The sequence below is a fragment of the Indicator indicator genome, chromosome 5 (genome assembly GCF_027791375.1).
Source record: "Indicator indicator isolate 239-I01 chromosome 5, UM_Iind_1.1, whole genome shotgun sequence".
NCBI classification, from domain to species: domain Eukaryota; kingdom Metazoa; phylum Chordata; class Aves; order Piciformes; family Indicatoridae; genus Indicator; species Indicator indicator.
Window position 1 is genome coordinate 22,094,105 of NC_072014.1, and position 22,408 is coordinate 22,116,512.

Here is a 22,408-nt window from a genome sequence, read left to right on the forward strand (position 1 = left end):
TGATTTATTTACATTTTTACTACTTTCTGCTCAAGATCTGTGAAAAATTTTAAAGGCATAGTCTAAAACTACCACAGTACCCAAGCTTCTTCTACAGAAGAATGAACAAACCAAAACTAACAAAATCATCAACAACAAAAGCCACCTTTGCCTCTTCAGCTTGCGCTTTCCATGTTTTCACATGCAGACTGTTGCATAGCATCAAAATACTCTGCTGGCCATATGTTTTTTGTCAGTCACTCCTTGGAAACTGTGTGAATGTCTCTAGTAAACAGCTTGCTCAAATGTACATAGTTGTAGGACAGACAAGTTATGAACCTGATGATATTCCAATGTCCCAAGCTAACAATTTAGCAGTATCACAGGTTCTTTCCCTTTGCTCTGAACAAGGAAGGAAGAGAGGATGTTTGCTCTTTCTATACCATTTAGTTTTTGAGAAAAGCAGTTATGCCTATGCACCAGTACTGTGAGCAGCACAATGCACTGAAAGCAGGAAGAAATTGGAAGTGGTTTGGGCATCACTACTGCATTGGTTTTCTGACAGGTCAGACGTTAACAAAGATATTCTTGAATCCTGCACTCTCTATGGCAATCAGCGATGTCACCATTCATGGTCTTCCAAAAGTTATTTTCCACAGCATACCTTGAAGCCCTTTTCCCATTAGCCATTCCACTCTATGTAGATGCAACATTCTTCCTTAAGACACTTTTAGGAACTTATTTGTAGTCAGACACCTTTTTTTCTAATTAAAAAAAATACACATCTGTGCTAAAGATATGCTCCAATGGAGTCACTATAGCATTTGATCCCATTTATATCACCTGCCTATAAATGGATTGATAGCCTTTTGCAGAATCAACTTTTAGCCCTGTAAAGTACTGCAGGTAATCCCTATGAGTTAACACAGGAACCACAGAAGCTTCAGAAACGATTCAAGGTAATCCACTTTCTGTGTTCTCTCATGTGTTGCATACTCAAAATGCAGAGCCCAAGATCCTTGCCCTACTCTTTTTCAGGACAAAGCTTGTTTCCCTGGTGTTGCCATGGAGACAAAGAGACACTAACTAAAACCAACAGAAATGCATGGCAGTAGAAGTTCACTATATACACTCAGTTCATCACATTTTCGTCTAGTTTATTCACCTTGGATACTTCAGTTCGAGGAAAGGAGCAAAACTGTGTAAACTTCCACAAGAGAAAGAAAAGCTATGGACAGACTCTCCCCAGCAGCTACTATTGTAATTTAAGAGCCTGAGCACAACAATCTGAGGTTGTAGTAAGTGGATGCCTTTCCTAGTTACTACAAACACTCTGCTGTTAATTTCAAGTTTCATGTCAGAATTGGGAGAAATCCTTGAAAAACAACCCACTGACTTGCTAGTAAAATGATCCTCAGTAACCCTTTTATTACTGTCTTTCTGACTAATACTGGATCATGAATTATCACCTAATAAAATTATCAATTTCATATTTCACAGAGGTACTTATCATCATAACATCTGAAATCTTAAGCAGGTACATGATGCCATGAAAATCTCACCATTAGTGGTCTCCACAGCTCTGGCAATCAAATGGTGCCTTCTTCAGACTGGTTAAGGCCATTGAAAAGTAATTTTTTTTCCATTGCTCTGGTACAAACAGTATTGATAGACAAAAGATTTTATGTCTCCCTTTTTCTTCATATAACCACCATCTGATAATGTCCAGGACATCTGACAAAGGCTGGTAGCGAGGGAATTATTTCATTTGGGAGAAAAAAAGAAAATGTGTAGATTTTGCAGTTTCTCTGCACTCTGTTTAGCACCAGAATTGAAGTTGGTTGAAATGAAAAAGAAGGGAAGAGATAGAGAAAGCGAGAAATCTGGGACAAGAAGAATCTATAATTAAATTGTTGTTTCATTTACCTCAGCCAAGCATGTTTATCACTGAGTTTCACTCTCAGTCTTTGTCCTGTTGAAGCTCAGAGTACCCACACTACTCATTTGGCAAGAGAGATAAGGCAATCAGAAACAGCCTACAGCCCTTCTGGCACAGCTGCCTTCTCCTTTGCATCATGGAAAAGCCATTGTGGGCCCAAGAAACACTTTTCCAAGCAGTAAATGAAATCCTCTTCATTAAAAAGAGCTGGAGGTCTTTTTAAGTAACCCCATATCTGCTTGTGGGTTCTGTCACTTCTCTTTCCAAGTCACAAGCTATCAATGCAATTGCCAGAGCAAAACTGAAGTCTTCTCTGGAAAGACAGTTCAAGATACCTTCAACAATTGAAGGTGCAGGTAGAGATCACTGTCATTTTGCTTGCTCTGTGCCTGCTTATTACATAAGAGCACAATTTTTTCTCTGTCAGGGCTACAAGAATCTCCACTGGCACCCCAGTTACTGAAGACCTGAAGCATTCCCCTTGCCTCGACTTTCATGGGAGTATGTGTTTTGTGCAGTCCAGAGCTCCAAAGCAGCTGCCTCACATGGACTCCTCAACTGAAAAGCCACCTGATATTAAATCAGTTGCTGTGTAAAGGCTAGAGACCTCATACAGAAGGATTTCTTTCCTCCAGACATATTGAAGCGAAGCAGCTTATTTAGTGTCCTGACAAATTTAGCTAGACAACTGTTTAACATCCACACTGAGGGCAAAAAGGATTTCCCTGATCTCTAAATGCCATTTTGAGTACCTATCAACAACTCCATCCAGCATGTGTGACAGGGCAGATGGTGGTACATACTGTACCACTGAAAATGCTTATCAGGGCAATGCATGCACAACTTCTTGGATGACACCACATTCTCATCACAGCATGTACATTTAGAGATGGAAAGGTAACTCCCACTGTACCTTCTGCAAGTCATAAGCAGAGAGAACTTGAACTATCCACTTACTATTATTTATCCACCTTGATTATTTTTGGATAAGTATTATCATTACTATTAAGTACATGTATTGCACTAACACCCAATGGCCCTCTCTAAATGAAGCTGGCACTTAATTCTATCACCATAAGTTAACAGCATTCATTACACCTTGACCTTACCCTTAAGTTTGTATTCATAGCCCTCATTTGCACACTTTTTCCGTAATGTATGCCACAACAGAGGAAGTTCTGCACCCATAACTTTCCTATCTGTGTCTGTATTTAATGGTATGTGTAAGAATTTTCCACCCTTAGGTCAGCCCAAACGTGCTGGCACTAATGCAAGAGTGAAGTTCTCGATTCAAGTTACAGCCAAATATACAGCCCACATATGCTAACAGTAACATGGTTTCAATTTTGTTTTGAGATTCTATAGCCTTTCCTACAAGTTAAACACACAAGTGTGCACATTAACAGCTACAGCCCTTGTTGAAAGAAGGTTGTTCTTCACTGTCCTCAGAAATTACTAATTCTAAGACCACAGGCTGCTAGCAACAGGATGACAAGGCTTATCTGGAATTTCACTCAGCCTGGCTTTATTAAATATTAAGTAGGGTGGATGTTAGCTGCAAATACCAAGGAAAGGTCTTTAAGCACTCTGGCAGATGAATGCCTCAGTTTAATAAAGGGTAATCATCTTTAGCAAATTTATCTGGCTTCCTCTAAAATAAGAGAAAGGACTCTGATTCTCTGAGCTAGAGACAGTATGCTTAACAGCAACTCTTCTAGTTCCTTTCCTATTCACTTTTTAGTTTAAAGTATCAAATGCTACTTCAGTAACGTTTCATCTACGGTTTGGTTTTAGAAAAAAATGCCTTAATATGTTATTTATCCAGGCCCATATTATGAATCTTGCTGTATGTCTCCACAGGAAAGTAAAGCTTAAGAAACATATTTAGGAAACCTACAAAAGGAAATGGTATAAAATATATATGTATATTCCACAAGTTGTAGGGTTTTGTTATATGTATAAACACACCGACACTCCTCTCTTTCTCTGGCTGGTCTGCAGCATTTTTGTGATTTCTTTACTTACAATTTCATAAAGCAAACATTTAAGAATTTTTAGGAATAAAAAACCCCCAAACTTGGAAAGCATGATCAACTCAGATTTGCTTTCTAACTTAAGTAGGCTTCCTCTATTTCTGCTGACATTTCCACCTAACACATCCTTCCCAGCTAACAAAAAGCATAACGAGAGTTCTAAGCTAACAATACCACAACTACTTGAACAAAAGGGTGTCATAAATGAAATACTCATTTAGGGTTTCAGCAATATTTGCCAAGTCTCTTGATTTGGAGCATGTAAAATTTGCCTTAAATGCATAACCTTCCACATCAAAGGAACTAGAGCTAGAGAGCTGAGTCTTGGAAGGAATGGGTCTTTCAAATAAACTAATGTTCTTTGTGTTTTGTTATTAATTCAATGGCTATCAGGCCTTCCTTACGAAAAACATGTAAATATTTTAGGTAGACTTAATTTTCCATGCTCTTTCAATGTTGATTAAGTATTAATGTGTTACATCCAGCTGGCATGGAAATGTCTCAGACAATAAAATAACGGACGTTTATTAGAGAAATGACCTTTATGTTGATAATCAGTTTGAGGAGCATCTGGATGCTGGTGAAGATTCCTTAGAAGTAAACCCTGCAGGTGAAAAACAATGTGCTAAAGAAAAGTGTAGGACCCTTCACCTTCTCAGAGTTCAGTGCACCCAAGGAGATGGGCTAGCGGGGAGAGGTCTAGGATGAGAAAAAAAAAATACAACACAAAGAAAGGGTTTTGTTAAACCAAACTGACTTCTATCTTTACTCCTCCATCTCTGTCAGGTTGCATAGGTAAGCATTGTGCAGTAAAGAGAGCTTCCCACCTTAACACCTAGCAATTCATCTCAAAGGATCAGGCTGGTACATGCTTCTGAAAGCTTTTCACCACTGAAGTTACAGGAAAAGCACAATCAGACCCCTTCAGGAGGAAGAAGATTGGTTTTCTCATTCAAGAAGTTATATTCTACCAATTTCTATTGTTTTCTTACTTATCTAAAAAACAAAGGGCAAAACTGATGAGGACACAGGCTCAAGACTCAAGAGAAGAACACACATCCTTACATGCTCTCACAGAACTTTGTAAGAGTGCTGGGCTTTTCCTGGTTGCGTCTTTGTCGAAACCAACGTTGAATACTGCGTACATCCCAGTCCAACTGCTTGGAAAGGCCCTCCAGCCTCTTCTCATCTGGATGCTACAGAACAAAGACGGATAAAAATTACTTCTTTGCCTAACTGCAGTAACTCCACTTTAAATTTAGAACCACTGTAATTGCCTCTCAGTGTCTTAGATGTTGCCTGTCAGACACATGGAGACAAAGAAATAAACTGACTTTCACAGAAATCTACTGGCAGACCCATACCAAAATACATTTACTGTGACTGTTACTAATCTAGAAGGACATATGATGTAATATTGCATGCAGTTTATTATTAGTAAGAAACTTAAAGAGGACAATAGGATGAAAACTTGCTTGAAACTTGGAAAGTGATAAGTAGAGATAAAATGCCATGAATTTCTTGAGCAGCTGGGCTTACAAACAACCCCCTGCCTCCCACACATTATGCCTGTTCCATCTTCTGCATCTTTGTCCTATTGACTGTTGTAGCAGTGAAGATGGTTTGACTGATTTGGGAAGAAGATCTATCCTGTGTTTGTGCATCTTAATGTTAAATATTTGGGTCATTAAATGAAGTAACAACTTCAAAAGGAAAATCACCTTGACAACAGGGAGAGAGAACTTTTCTTTCTGTAAAATTAGCTACACAATTATTCTACAAAGCAGCAAATGTGGAACTACTAAAGTGGCTTCTAACCAGCGCAGAGGTATGGGGGGAAAAAAAAAAAGCCTGGCCTTAATCTGAATACTATACAGAGAAGAGTGGTACAGGCTACATTTCTAATAATGCAGCAATTCTACACATACGGTACTGGCTGGGGACTACTGATGCATTTTTCCTGATCAGAAAAGGCAGCTAGCTAAATTACAGTTTATTTGAGAGCAGCTACCAGACAGCCCCACCAAACTCTTGCAGGAAAGTAGATACTTTCCTTTGGAGCTCTTCCCACTCATCTCTGTGCACTGGGTGCTGGGAGCCATGTGTGCCAGCTCCTACCATGACTCACAGGAATTAGTGAGATCACTTCACACACTCAGGCCCTGCATCAGACTAGCATATTCTGCAAGGAAAATTAAAACAAAAAAAAAATTTAAATCCCATTCTTCTTCCAGCTGAGTCTGGGTGAGAGCATATGCTGAAGATTTTAGAAACAAGGTATGTGCAGGTCCCGCCCTGAAAACCAGACAAAACCTATACCAAGTGTCATGGCGATCTCAACATAGGATAAGACACACATGCAAGACAGATCAATAGCATATTTCACTGTCCCTGACAGTGAACCAAATTTTGCCCTCGATGATTCTAAATACTCTGAAATTTAGGCTGATGCCTTTGCTGTAGTCTGTCTAGCTGCAGCTCAGAGCCCAGGTAGGACTGGAAAGTTCCTGCTGCACAGTAGCTTCATCCTTCAGGCCTCCACAGACCTTTCTGCCACAAAGCAGCCAACCACGGAGGTCTTGAAGAGATGCTAAATGATACCTAATCGCTGCTCACTAGTATGGGAAAGCTCAGGATGCTTCAAAAGCGTGGACAGGATGACATAAAGGTTTAGTTGTCATTCAGTGAGAGCTGTAGAAACAAGAGACATAAATGGTGGAGGAAAAACTTGTATGGTATGATAAAAAAATGTGCAAGTTCTGAAACATCATTTGGTCATTTCCCTCAACTTTTCCAGCTTCTTCCCCCACAGTTTCAAAGGACATTTATCACAATGTAAACAGCTGGGACATCAGCAAAGCTATTAGCACTCTGTGCTCAGGCAGTTTCCCTAGAAGGAGGAGATAATGACGTTTCATGGAAAACACAGTAAGGCAAATCTTACTGACTCACAATTCACTCTTTCAAAAAATACCCAAAACCCCCCAAAAAACCCAAACAAAATGAAAAAAAAACCCGCACAAACCCAAAGCAACCACAAAAAAAAAAAACTGATAATTTTGAGGAAACTTCTAAAAGATAAGCAAAAGAAAGTAGGTGGCCATGTAGCACCTACGAAGTGTTTCTGTAACAACTGTTTTTTGATTAAAAGCTCACAGGAGACATCAAGAAGGGAGGCACAACAGCTCAGGCTGTCATGCCAATGACACCCTTGACGTTTGCAATTTCTGATTTTAGCAGTAAAATTGCAGCATTGCATTTATCAGTTAGCTTTGTTTTGTTCAGACATAATTTATATCTCCCTCTATCTGTATCCCATTTTATAAGGAATATTTCAGTTAAATACTCTACCTTTGTAATAGCTGTGAAAACTTTTTCCAGGATAGCATTAGGTTGAGCTTTCTGTGGTCCATTGGCTTGGACTTTAAGGCCTAAGGCACATGGTTTAGCAACAAACCTGTGAGAAACAGAAGAATGAAAAACAAAGTGAAATCCTTCAGTTATTTACTTCATTACTGTTACCAATCAATGACGTGGTAAATAGGCAAATATTATAACCCTGCCAACAAAACAAATAAGTTGTGTTACAGCTCAAGAGCAAGCTCAGACAGGCAATTACATTGCGAAATAGGTTGCACTACTTTGAAGAATGAAAGGAACTCTGTGGAGCACATGAAACAGAGATTTCCCTTCCTGTTGGGAAAAAAAAAAAAAGATAGAACAAAAGCATGAGAGGAATGCCTCCCAGAGAAGTCCCAATTAATTAAAAGAGCAGGGCAACTTGCAGAGGCGAAGAGCACATAATATTCTCCTATTCTCCTCCAAACAGAGCCTTGCTCATAAATCAGTTTCCAGAGTTGCAACTGCCTCAGGACTCCACTTGCACATTGTAAATTCGAAGTCCTTAAAAGCAGCAACCACTTGAGCTCTCCAGTCAACAAAATTTTCTAAAACATGAAGTTTAAATGGTGTTGAGCCATGTCTCAAAGCCTTTGCTCTTCCTCCATACTCTTCTGCTAAAATAGGAAGCTGTCACAGAACCAAACACCAATACATAAATTAATCCAGTTTATAAACTGCCTCCCATACATTTTAGAGATGAATTACATAGCTTACATTACATATACTCAAAGACAATTGTTCCACTCATTAAAACTAAATTATTTGTAACTGTGAGTCCAACTCTGGAGCGCCCATGAAAGCTAGAAAGTCTGTACAGGAATTACATTCATATACGAACAACATGTACTTCTGCAATCTTTGAATTATGCAATCCTTGACCTCAATTAAAAGACTTCCAATTCCTAAGATTTCATTTGCCATCAGGGACCAAACCAACAAACTCAATATTTAAGAAGTAGCTTCACCTTTATCCAGCTGAATGACCATGAGCTCTTCAAAATCATAGAATTCTTACCCATATAAAAGCTCCATTTTAAGCACTGTTTTGAGCTACGACTGCTGTTTCTGCTATGTTTAAGACAGCACAGCTGATTAAAGATGATTATGTCCTAAGCAATGTTACAGTGGTTACAGCAATAGCATTTAGTAAAGAAAGATGGGTGATGCCAGACCACCTTGTTTTCCTTGGTTTTCTATGGAAAATTTCTTGATGCATTGATAACATTGCCATATGAAAGACAATTGTGTAGCTTGAAAACATTTTGGTGATTATTTGTGAGAGGAGTGGGAATTCATATATCCAAAAAACCATGCAGTGGACTCACTGTTTGATCCTTGTTTGGATCCAAGTCCAGTGATTGCTTTTGATGACTCTTAAAATATTTTACTTTTCATATAAAAACTTAACTAATTCAAACTATACTTTGCAGTATAAAAATTGTTTTTTCAAGGTTAAAATAGAATTTTAATCCCAAATGTCATACCAGGTACCATAAAAAGGATCACTAACATAACTTTCACCCAGAGTTTTCTATAATAATTTAAATAGATTCAGAAGTTAACTAAAAGGAATTAATGTTTAATACATGTACAAACTACGGGTGTTTTGCCAAATGTTCACTTCTTCAAAGCACTATTCATTTTTTCCATTTCTGCTGAGACTGTGGTATTCAATTCCCTAAGCAGTCTTACTGAAACTCATGGGACTATTTATTGCATAAGGTACTGCAATTAAGAGGAAAGAACTATTGTGGAATTGAGTATATTTACAGCTTTTTTCTTTAAAACATGTAAATCTGAACAAACATCATACTAATAACTCTTTTCCAACAGATTCCGGTACAGCAGAATTGAAAGCTTCTTTTCCATTAGAAATTAAGGACAGGCGTTTTTTTGTCAAATGCAGCCCCATCTATTCTGGGTCTAGAAATGAAAGACCAACATAAATAAGGGAATTAAACTCAGAATTCAAGAAGCCAGCTGCTTCAGTAACATGGGTGGCTGTAGAGGATGGACGTGGAAAGCACTTGGCCTTTGGAAGTGAGGGTGGTGAGACACTGGAACAGGTTGCCCAGGGAGGTCATGGGTGCCCCTGCTGCCAGCTCCGCACTGAGGTGTTCAAGGCCAGGCTTAATGGAATATGTCCCTGCCCATGGTGGGGCGGGTTGGAACTACATGACCTTTAAGGTCCCTTCCAACTCAAACCATTCTAGCAATCTTTAAATCTATGAAATATGAACGGGTCAGATCTGCAGTAAGCACAAACCATCCTGAATACATCAACTGGAAAGATAACTGCAATGTCACTGATAAAATAACCTCTAAAAAAAGAGTAATGAAAATACTCCCACAGACTCAGAGAGCTCTTTCTGTATTCCTTTACTGGGCATTTGAACCTTGCTAATTAATTATTGTGTAACCTTTTTAATTTCACAGGATCACAGAATTTCAGGGGTTGGAAGGGACCTTGAAAGATCATCTAGTCCAACCCCCCCTGCCAGAGCAGGATCACCTATACCAGATTACACAGGAATGCATCCAGGCGAGTTTTGAGTATCTTCAGAGAGGGAGAGTCCACAACCTCCCTGGGCAGCCTTTTCCAGTGTCCATCATCCTCACAGTGAAAAAAATTTTCCTCATATTTACGTGAAACTTCCTATGCCTCAACTTCCACCCATTGCCCCTTGTCCTGTCATTGGGCACCACCAAGAAGAGCCTGGCTCCATCCTTTTGGTACTCACCCTTTACATATTTACGGGTTTTCATCTTGACAAATTACATCACTGTAATCCCAAATTTAACTAAAAATGTTACTGTTGAGCCCCATAACCCTTGGAGGCCAATGTTCATTTGCACTGGCAAAGTCTGCATTAAATAAGTGTTTTTTAAAGTATCACATAAAGAAGAAGACAAATTTTTTAAATCCTTCGTTTTGTGATTCTCTGGATTTTACTACAGATCAAAAAGCCCTGCTTGCAACATGTAACCTTTGTCCTCAATCTGATACTAATATACAGCAACTCTTTAGCCACCTGGAAACATGCCTGTAGGGCTCACTTATAGCACAGGAATGCAGGGTTTCCATGCCAACAGGTCATTTGCCGTTTCTGAGCTGAACACTGTGGCTGTCCTTTAGGAGATCCATATTTGACAACTTCTTAGCAGCTTTGAAGATGCTCAAACCAATATACACACCACAGCAGGTAAAGAAGCATTTCAGGCTTTTTAAACAGCCTAAAAAGGTCTGCTTTCCAAACAAGGCCAAAAAAAGGCCAAAAAACCACTCCCACTAAGCTAATAGAGCTAATGAATATTGATTCATATAATTACAGAATCGCAGAATCACTATGGTTAGAAAAGACCTTCAAGATCATCTTACTCTATCAGGGCCACTACTACACCATATTCTTGAGCACCATATTTAGACAGCTTTTAAATACACCCAGGGATGGCAATTCAACCACTTCCATGGGCAGCCTGTTCCAGTCTTTGATAACCCTTTCAGTACAGAAGTTTTTCCTAATGTCCAACCTAAACATCCCCTGGTAGAACTTGATGCCATTTCGTCTTGTCAGTTGTGAAGAAATAAATTATTATTTCTTTTTTCCTTACTTATTAAAACAAAAAAAAAAAAAAAAAGAAAACTAGAAAAAGAAGCGTATGATAGACATAAAGAAAATACTCAATGGCTTGTCCTAAACTTTCAGTTTAAGAAATATCAGTCTTAAAATAATTGACAATGTTAGCTGGCGAGTGATACACATTAACCTGTTCAAAACAGGTTTGAATTACTTCCCATGCCCTTTGAAGTGATAAAATTGTGCTACTTTGCAATGCTTATTGCAATGTTTCTGCTTTATTTAGAAACTCGCTTCATTTCACTAAAATTCTCTCTAGAACAAGAGAGTAAGAAATTAGAAATTGAAAACATTAAACCTTTCTCCATTTTTACGGAGGTAAATAAGCAAAAAGGAAAGACAAAACCAAACAAAAATCTCCAAACAATCTAACAAACAAGAAAGATGCCCCAGGTCCAGGAACAGGGAAACAACAGACAATGAACAAAGACAGAGTGCTATAGATTTTCTCTTCTCCCCCGTCTTCCCTCCCCACATACTGCAGGAAGATAACAATTACTATCTGATTCTTGACTTACTATATTGTCCTAATCTGAAAAAACAGTACTGAACTCAGGTCCAATTATTTTTATGAAAGGGTAAGGGCAAGATTATCCATTCATGAGAACCTAAATCAAGATGAGTTTCTTTGATGTAGATCAAAAAGGGTGTTTTACACTTCTGCATTTAAAACTAGCTTCCCTAAAGTAAGTCACCATCACAAGGGACTGGGCTGCAAGTCTTACTAGGCCTCAAACTCAGGAATAACTGCCAATGAAACAAAGCTTAGGTTTATTTCTTTTTTCTTTTTAAATTCATGGACTTCCCTATTCATTCACATGCAGTATTCTTTAAATGCTGTTGTTTATTAAGGTTTCTGGAATCTGTTAAATTTAATTTAAAGCTTCCAAACTATGTGCATTAGACAAGTGACCTCTCTGCTCCTTAACCTCAAAAACTCTTCTTAGGACTGCAAGCAAAGACAAATTTGTTTCAGTTTCTGCACTGTTACTGTAATTCCTTAGATTCATATCAACATTCTCATTCCTCCATTGTTAAAGCAATGACTTCTTCAACCTATGTATAACACTTTTTAATGGATAAACTCTTTGTCCCACAAATCAGAAAACCTTTTTTCCTTTATGTGTTTCAAGCACAGAAAACTTCTTCCTTTTTGTGGTCAGTTTATCGAAAGTAGGTCATACTATCGACCAAGAGACTGGACTAATGCCTCTTATTACAGCCCAAAACTTAATGAGTGCACACCTCCTCTAATTAACATTTTATTTTCTGGAAAGGTACCACAGCCTTGCACAAAGCATCTCTATAAAATCATCCTTGAGTCTGCTCCTACATGATTTATGCTAGCAGATTTAAAAATTCCATGAAGCCATGAGGCATATACATAAACACCAAGAACAGGCTTTCTTGTCTATAAAGACATTTGAGTTAATTGCTTGCCAGTGAATGATGAAGGCTTGAATCTTCCCTTCCTGTGCTGATGATGCATCTACATGGAGAAACATAAGAAAACTACAGTGAATGTGAAGTGTGCAGAGCATTTCTGACTCATTTCCAAGTGTAATGAATCTATTTTGAGCTAAGTGCTATACTCTGATTACGTGTATATGGCATCTCTGAGAACTTGGCAAAAACTCTTATTTGGACAAGGCACAGTTCAAGTGGTGTTTACATAAAAGACTTCTTGTGTTGCTAACACCAGCCAACTGTGAGCTTCATAACAAAAAAAAAAACAAGCAAGCTTTTTCTGCAAATTAAGTACATCTGTCAAATCTCATTGTTTCCTATCAGGATATTTACAAATACCATGGGAGGCAGTTAAAAGCAGCAAAAGTTCTTTTCTGTACTAGAGGTGCCCAAATCTGTTTTGAAGAGTCTGGCTCCTTTCTTGAAAGACCAGTGTAGGATAAATTTTCCCAGTTTCTCTACTGTATGCTCTTTTAATCAGAGATTGTTCCAGGGATTTATGATTACAATTGTCTAACTTGCTAGACATTGCTTGCTGGTTTTACAGAGAAACAATCTAAATTTGCTCTAACTACAAAGATAAAGTTCAATACCTTCATTAAATTATATGAGCAGAAGAGGCTTGTTTCTAAGCAGACGCTCAATACATTTAGTGCCATGACACACAGAAACAACTGATTAACTTCTTGTTATTTTTGTTTACCTGATCTACTTAATTCATAATTTACTTATATTACTAGTGAAAAAAAAAGTCATAAAAATCATAGTAATCCTAGGACAAATTCACTAGTAGGGTAGCCACTTCAGTGTCTCTATCCCAGCACTGATTTTGGCTTAATGTTTCCTAACACCTTCTGCTACAGACGGGTCACCAGGATACAATGTCTGAAGCACAGGCAAAGATCTTAATCCAGTTAACCTCATCCAGTAGTTATACAGAAAATTAAACTTCACAAAAATTTGTGGGGTGTACTGGGAAACAGGTCACAACTTGCAAATGAAAACTGTTCAAAAGGTAAGAACCTGCTTTCCCAAGAAAGAAGCCTAGAACTTGGCTTGGAACATCAGCGAAAGCCTTCTGCTGCTGAGCATCACAACTGCTGCCTTGGACAGCAGCACAGAACAACTCAGAGCCAACTCTTTCAAAGGGACCTTTTCCCATCCTCCTGAAACAACTTTAGAAAAATGTACACATGCACTTGGCCTTTCATCATTATGATCCACTGCTTTTCCTTCTCTTCTTGTTAGAGATGCATTAGCTATCATTTCCATACCAGCATCATTATCCTGTATCTCCCATCAAATTATACAAACTAAGCACTATACTGTGGAACCTATCTGTGTGTCTAAAATAGTAAGAGATAAGCAGCTTGCAAGAGAATTCAGCTTACTGAATTACTGAGGTTTTGTCTGTCTTTGGCTCAAATTATTAGACAGCACTTACATACAATAGAGGGGGGGAAAACATTTGCTGGAAAATCAGGAGTTTAAGGTTTGTTTGTTTTTCAAGGTTTTGAAAGCTTCTTGTTAATGTTTAGAACTGAGAAACTTTTCCAACAAGCTAACAGTTTTGGACCTCAATGTTATTCTAACTTTCATCAAAGACTTAAAAAAAACCACCAAACCAACAAAACCGAAAAAACAACCCACATACCAGTCATCAATATCCTACTATTTCTTAAAGATAGAGCAGGTAAGCTGCTTCCTAAGAAGGAGCATGCTCTTCCCTCATAACAAAAATCAAAGTAAAAGTCAAACTCTCAGTATAAAATGCACCTTGTACAATACTTGGACCTTGGGGAGCATGGCTGCCAGCAGCCTGCAGTGCCACTGAGGGCTGGTGGAACTAGAGGTGTGGAATGAGAAATTACTCATGTAAAATAGGGACATGCAATCCCTCAGTGAGCACAGGTATTTGCTAAAATCTGGCACAGGCAGAGCCCTAGAAGACAGTGATGACAGAAGTCAATGCATTGCTGCACATGGGCCCTATTGGGATTGCTCTATTTGCCAGATACCCCTTGAATATCATTTGCTTGTACCTAAGTACACTCTCATGAGACCCCAACCAGAGTAGTGTGTCCAGTCTGGAGCCCCTATTACAAGAAAGATATGGACATGGTGGAATGTGTCCAGAGAAGGGCCACAAGGATGATCAGAGGACTGCAGCACCTCTTCTCTGAAGACAGGCTGAAAGAGATGGGGTTGTTCAGTTTGGAGAAGAGAAGGCTCCCAGGAGACCTTATTGTGGCCTTCCAGTATCTGAAAGGGGCCCACAAGAAAGCTGGAGAGGGACTTTTAAAGGTCTTCAATGAGGGGGAATGGATCCAAGCTAGAGCATGGTAGTTTTATATTAGACATTAAAAAGAAGTTCTTCACCATAATGGTAGTGAGACACTGAAACAGGTTCCCCAAAGAGGTGGTGGAAGCCCCATCCCCGGAAGTTTTTAAGGCCATGCTGGATGTGGCTCTGGGCAACCTGATCCAGTGGAAAGTGTCCCTGCCCATGGCAGGGGGGTTGGAACTAGATGATCCTTGAGGTGCCTTCCAACCCTGACAATTCTGTGAAGTATTGTCACAGCTCCTGTAATGCTAAATCACCACTCCCTGCCTATTGACAGAAAATATTTTTTCCTTTAATATATCAAAGATGGATATAAAAAGCAAGCTGAGGAAAAACACTACACCTGTAACACTTGATGCAACTGACATCAGTTGCAACTGACATAAACTGACAACAGCACATAAATATGTACACGTACATATATTAGCTGTAAATAACTATTCTATCTCTGCTTGAAAGAACAATGTTTCACCTTCCAAAAGGTTTTAGTAATTTTTCAGCTGGGAAACAAAGTGCCCTATAAATATTGCATATTGGTCTAGCACAGCAGCATCCAGTATTGAATGGCTTTTCATACTTTGGATGATATGTAAATGCATAATACAAAGTTTCACTTTACTCAACAGTCTATGAAAGGTAGCTGTGATAAAAAAAAAGATGTAGTAGCTATGTTTCAGCTTGCAGGCTGACCAGTTAGTACAGTGCTAATGCATACCACTTTAAGTTAGTAAAACAAATTATCCTCATCACTACTATGAAACGCTTTGTCCTACAGAGTTACTTTTAAAGAACATGACTGACCCATATCATTCAATTACTGTAAAACCATTTCTCATTTGCAGTCAGATTTCTCACATTTATATTGTCCTGGGTTTTGGGGGGCTTTGGGGAGTTTTTTGGTTTGTTTGGGTTTTTTTGACTGAACATACTCATCCAAAAGTCACATCTCATTGTAAAAAGTAAAAAATACCATCTGTTTGTCTTGAGCTACCCTTTGCATACCTGCTAGCTCCCATTACAAGCTTCAGGCCAGACCCTGCTGATTGTGGCCCCAGTTCCAGCCCTGTTCACACATACTGCTAAACTAGACCAGTGAGCCTCATCTCTGTCCCTGGAAAAATGATGGAGCAGCTCATTCTGGAGGACATCTCTAGGAAGATGATCAGGAGCAGTCAGCATGGATTTACCGAGGGGAAATCATGCTTGATTAATCTGATAGCCTTCTATGATGTCATAACTGAATGGGTAGATGCAGGGAGACCAGTGGATGTAGTCTACCTTGACCATAGTAAGGCTTTTGACACTGTCTCCCATGACATCCTCATGAGTAAGCTCAAGAAGTGTGAGACAGGAGAATAGACAGTGAGGTGGATTAGGAATTGGTTACAAAATAGAGTCCAAAGAGTGGTGGTCAGTGGTGCCAAGTCCAGCTGGAGAACTGTAACTAGTGGAGTTCCCCAGGAATCGGTGCTGGGGTCTGGTCCTGTTCAACATCTTCATCAATGGCATTGATGAGGGCACCGAGTGTCTGGGAGTCTTGGCTGATATGCCTGAAGGCTGTGCAGCCATTCAGCAAGATCTGGACAGACTGGAGAGCTGGGCAGAGAGGAACCTAATGAGGTTCAACAAGGATGAGTGCAGAGTCCTGCATCTGGGAAGGAATAATAAACTGCACCAGTACAGGTTAGGAGATGATCTGCTAGAAAGCAGCCCTGTGGAGAAGGACCTGGGAGTCTTGGTGGATAAGTTATCCATGAGACAGGAATGTGCCCTTGTGGCCAAGAAAGCCAATGGGATCCTGGGGTGCATTAAGAAAAGTGTGTCCAGCAGTTCGAGGGAGGTTCTCCTCCCCTTCTACTCTGCCCTGGTACATCCAGTTTTGGGCTCCTTAGTTCAAGAGGGACAGGGATCTATTTGAGAGAGTCCAATGGAGATTAAGGGATTGGAGCACGTGCCGTATGAGGAGAGGCTGAGAGACCTGGGGCTTTTCAGTCTGGAGAGAGAAGATAAGACTGAGAGGGAATTTAATAAATGTTTATAAATATCTGTGGGCTGGGTATCAAGAGGGAGGGGACAGGCTCTTCTCAGTTGCACCCTGTTATAGGACAAGGGGTAATAAACTACAACACAGGAGGTTCCACCTCAACACAAGGAGGAACTTCACTGTGAGGGTCACAGAGCACTGGAACAGGCTCCCCAGAGGGGTTGTAGAGTCTCCTTCTCTGGAGACTTACAAGATCCATCTGGATGCATTCCTTTGTGATCTGTCTTAGATTCTATGGTCCTGCTCTGGAAGAGGGGTTGGACTCAATGATCTCTGGCGGTCCCTTCCAACCCCCCACATCCCGTGATCCTGTGAACTCTCTTGATTCATTGAGTCATTAAACCTATTTAATTCTTCCTCTCACAAGTAGAAAGGTTAGGGAGGAGTCTACCTCAAGTTATAGGCTAGGTCACAACAGGACTGAGAGTAAAAGAGGTTATTCAGCAACTGTTACAGGAATACTCCAGTGTGGCCTCTACCAGCAGTGCTCCAGTTGCCTGTTCAGTTACTACTGTTACGATGAAAATGGGACACAAACAAACCTAGCAACTTACAAACAGAAGCAGCTATGTTTTCCAAACATGGAAGCAATTGAATTATTTTTTACACATGCATAAAGTTACACATATTTCAGTTGCTCCTGAAACTCTGTAAGACCGAAGAGCTGAAGTGGGGAGGAAAAACATGCTTTCTCCAGAATATCAATGAGAGCTGCACAAATGTAGAGAAAGGTCACAAATAAATATTTTTGTAGACAGCTGCCTAATGCTTTCTTTCTTTGTAATGTCTAAAAATAAAGAGTTTAGTCACTCTGTAACGTTTCAAATGCAGATGAAACAGAGGAAGAAGGGAACAGAAGGGGAGATGCACTCTAGTCTCCTCCACCTCTGAAACACTACGCATCCTCTCAGCTGGTGTCCATCAGCATCAACAAGGCTGGATATGGCGATACATCACTCTCACTCTTTTTGCATACATTAAAATCAGGATACACAAGTCAGGGCCAGTGGTAAAATTCAGGTGTTCAAAAGTCTAGCCCACTGTTAAAGGTCAGTGGAGATAAAAATATCCTTCCATCTTTTAAAAAGTTGTGGCTTAGGGACTTTCTAGACCAAAAAAGGCATCTTCACAGGCAACAGTCCCCAAAGAGCTGCCTCTCCCTCCCCAAGCTTCACTAGTAGCTTGCTGAGCCCATGCAAACTTTCAACACTCTCTGACAGAGCTCCCCAGTAGTAATTGCAGTAAGATACCCTCATACAGTGACCACGAACTGCAGCATTACTTATCTTTTACTTTGGTCACATTTTCAGCATGTGAGCAAGGAAAAAAAATATCATGAGCAATACTAGTGTTTACATTAAAGCCACAGCCACGGAACATCATCCGTCAGCCTCCAGGCACATACGCACTCTTAATGCAGCTCTCCCTTACCCACCCATGCAGCTTCCAAGATGCAAAAGGAAGCTGTGGTTACCTGCCACTTGGACATGACCCCAAAGGTCTTAAGTCACTCAGAGCAACTGTCTAAAGAGGTAAAATCCTTAGCAATCATTTTAATAAATAACGTAAGTTTGTCCACTAGAAAGCCAATGCTAGTCCTCCAGGTTCCTTTGTGGACATTAAGTGATACCTCATTGTAGTTATGTACTCCTAAATTTTAATTTATTTTTTTACTCTGATCTATTTACTTCCAGGAGGCAAAATAATGGAGGATGTAGTTAAAATTACCTAGTCACAAACAGAACTGGCCAGTTCAGCAACAGCCTCCTGGAAAATATTAGAGGTCTCTGAAATGTTGAGAAATTATATTGTTCACCTAGAACAGGAACTCATTAAGTTATGTCAGGTTAGCATGCATTTTTTGAAAGCAAAGATAAAAGATGTTTTATGTTCAATGGAACTTAAAAAAATAATTTAAGTCCTCAAAATGTTTTGGTGCTCGTTGGGCTGAAAGATCCCACCCTATTGCCTTCCTCCTTGGGTTATGCAATGAGTACCAGGGCAAGGACAGTTGCTGCATGACCTGCAATGCCCAAACTTCTGCCCATCTGCAACAAATGAGTATTTGTGTTTGACCATAAGACTCAGCCTGCCTGCACAACTTACAGGCATGCTCTATTCCTGAACACTGTCTCATGCCACGTGGGAGAGGCACAAACTTCAGGTCTTGAAAGAAGATTACACATGATGAAGTATTTAAATATTTGTAAGCTTCCTCTTTGTCCTCTTGGGAGTTTGGCTTCTGCACTGTGAGTGGGCTGTCATGGTATGTGACAGAAAAGATTTAAGTATGTGCCTCAGTTTTACTGACATACCAGCACCTGTGGTACAAATTCTGGTTTTCTCTACATCAGGAAGTAGGATGTGTTTCAGGAACTTTCCTGCTCTGAGATGAAAGCTCACTAGATCTTTACTCTTCCCTTTGAAGAGGGAACAGGTCATGGATACCACAAGGATTTTATTTCTGTAAGTACTCAAAATAGAGATGGCTGGTTTGACTTGGAGGTTAAGCTTTCATACCAAGAGCTAGGTCATAAAATCATCAAACCTGCTGAGGGAACTTCAGGATGAACCAATTCTCATCCTGGCTGGCAGGTAATAGCCACACAAAATGATCACACTATTTATTAATTATATTTTTGATATGTGTGTGAGTGCATGTATGTCTGTACACAGAAACAGGTGTACATACAGCCTGAAATTGTGCCAGGGGAGGTTTAGATTGGATATTGGATATTAGGAAAAACTTCTTTACTGAAGGAGTGGTCAGGCATTGGAATAGGTTGCTCAGGGAGGTGGCAGAATCACCGTCCCTGGAGGTGTTCAAGAAACGTATGGACATGGCACTTTGGGGAACGGTTTAATGGCCATGGTGGTATTAGATTGATGGTTGGACTCAATGATCTTAGAGGTCTTTTCCAACAAAAGCAATTCTATGATTCTATATATAAGGCATATATTTGTGCATATGTTATATATGTGTGTGCGTATACACAATTAAACTTCAGCAAATTATCTGACTACTCAACTACAAGAATTTGAGCCCCGTTTCTTTCCAGACACTTTGCACAAACTCATGACAAAACCCTGCTCCAAACTCGTACCAAAATCTAAATCCTCAGTATATTGGCTTCCAATTCAAATGGATAACAGTTCATACATGTAGATATTTAGGAAACCTGTTTCTGAAGAAGTATGAAGACAAAGTACACAGTCACTTATTTTATCTATTTCATCCTCAAATTCAGATTACTTAAGAAGATAAGGACTGTTGATTTGCAGCTGGATTCAACTAATCCAGGACAAAGCAGGCTCTCCTGAGCCAGCCCCATTTACCTGAGCACTGCATCCTGAGCAGTGGCAGCCAACTGACGAGCTCAGGCTTCCTCACACACACTCATTTAACCTTGCCACCACTACTGCAGCCACAGAAGAAACAGATTAGGACTTCAAGAAAGTGAAGACACTCTCTGTCCACCTCCCTAAAATCCATCAAGTTTTCAGTTGGATCAGTGAGCTGGTCCAATTCACTTCACCAGCACTACACTGAGCATATTAGGATATCTCTAATTCAAAAGAATTCTGAAGAATTATTTTTCTGAAAGAAGTGTTTCAGCAAAAGATTTGCAAAAATAACTGTTTGAATGCTCACACCTGAAACCTCAAAACACAGCTCAGACAGGCTCCTTTTGAGACATAATTTCTACCTGCATTGTATCAATTAAATACCATCCAGACTCATCAGAACATTCAAAAAAGAAGAAAAGCAACTAGTTCTCACCAGCTCCCAAGCTTTCCTGTGCATTTTTCATCTTCATTTTTATATTCTATTTCAAATGATTTCTGAATTTTCTTAATGCTTTCCTGTTTGATTGACATATCAGCATGAAAGGCAACCTAGAATGCAGCTGCAGCTCTGCATCCACAAGCACAGAGTACATAGGCTTCCAGAGGAGCTTACTGACCCTCTCTATGCCCCACCATCTACTGGAGAGATGTGGAAACTAGTGCCTGCTGGAGCACAGGACATACTGCACTGTTTGAAATGTTGAAATGTTGTTTTCTGCTCTCCACACTGAGGTTTTCCCAAAGCAAAACCTGAAATCGCAGGCAAACAATGAGTCTTGCACACAAAATGCTCATAACACAGCTGACAGGCATCTCATTGTACTCCTAATGCATGAGAAACAATTAGTGATCAGACAAAGCAGGACAAGAACAAATCCTATTAACAAATAATAGGATTTGCTAGTGGATCACCCAAACTCCACTTTGGAAATGACTCCCTGGGCTGCTGCAGCCAGAAACAGCAGAGGAAAGGGAATTTGTGGCACAATGTGTTGGTGAGCTGCATGCCAGCCACAGTGGTTCACCATATGAAAATTATGTTGGTGCACCAGTATTGAAAGCAATGGAAAACGCTGCATGTGTCAAAAGAAAAGAAGTAATCTCCCGTCTTGGACATCTGTGAATCATTTACACCTTGGATCCATAAGCATGTGTATTTTGCACATCAAAACACACAAGAAACTGTTTTAATCCTATTTTGTTTTAGCTCATTACAAGATTTCCCTAAGCAGCTTGCACACTCCAAATGATCCCACAAAGGACACTTGATCAAAACATGATTCCCTGCTAGTACTGGTATGTAACTGGCCACCTCTACTGGCAAAAGGTTTAAAAAAAAAAATATTTAAAACTTTTAAAATGTGGACAAGTGGGTATTTGAAGGAGCCTGACACTGGAACGTTGTCCCCCAGTGGTTGCTATTAGATTGCACAAGATCATGAATTTTATTTTTCAAATGGGAAGAAACAACCAAAACCCACCCAGCAGAATTTTGACACACACATGTCACCTTTTTAGGGATCACTTCTCCCATAGGTCTTTACAGCTCTTCCCACTGCTCCAGGTAGTGCAGTATGGAATGTATTGAGAATTACGAGACAGCTCAGCCAAAAAAGCACAAAAGCTATTTTGCACAGTCTCTAGCATGCTTGTCTGTCAACTCAAATGGAAGCAACAATCTCTCACCCAGATGGGTTAGAAACTAGCCACATGTAATGCTGCTGTACCTGAACTGTGGAGAGCTGCTTGCTTGGTAAGGGGGGGAAAAAAAGAGGAGATGGAACAGATTGGGGAAACAGCTAGGCAGGAATCACTGCAGGACTCATTTTGAAGACATACCCATACTGCCTGTTTGCCCAGGCAAATACAAGTGTTTACAGCCTACCATACACACTCTGCCCAGAGAGTGGTGGTGAATGGTACCACTTCCAGTTGGTGGCCAGTCACTAGTGGTGTCCCTCAGGGATCAGTGTTTGGCCCAATCCTGTTCAACATCCTTACTGATGATCTGGACGAGGGGACTGAGTCCATCATCAGTAATTTGCAGATGACACCAAGCTGGGAGCAGATGTCAATCTGTTAGAGGGGAGGAGGGCTCTGCAGAGGGACCTTGCCAGGCTGGACAGATGGGCAGAGTCCAACGGCATGAGATTTAACATGTCTAAGTGACGGGTTCTACACATTGGCAACAACCACCCCATGCAGTGCTACAGG

The 22,408-nt window shown here is 40.0% G+C and overlaps 1 protein-coding gene across 1 annotated transcript in view; it reads right to left on the bottom strand.

Annotated features, from left to right (window-relative positions):
- Window positions 1-22,408, bottom strand: part of CERS6 (ceramide synthase 6) — a 114,423-nt gene that overhangs the window by 67,203 nt on the left and 24,812 nt on the right. The window contains exons 2-3 of the mRNA XM_054381101.1: window positions 7,303-7,408; window positions 5,017-5,147 (exon numbers count right to left, since the gene is read on the bottom strand). Of these exons, the coding sequence (XP_054237076.1) occupies window positions 5,017-5,147; window positions 7,303-7,408 (237 nt within the window). The remainder of the gene's footprint in view (window positions 1-5,016; window positions 5,148-7,302; window positions 7,409-22,408) is intronic.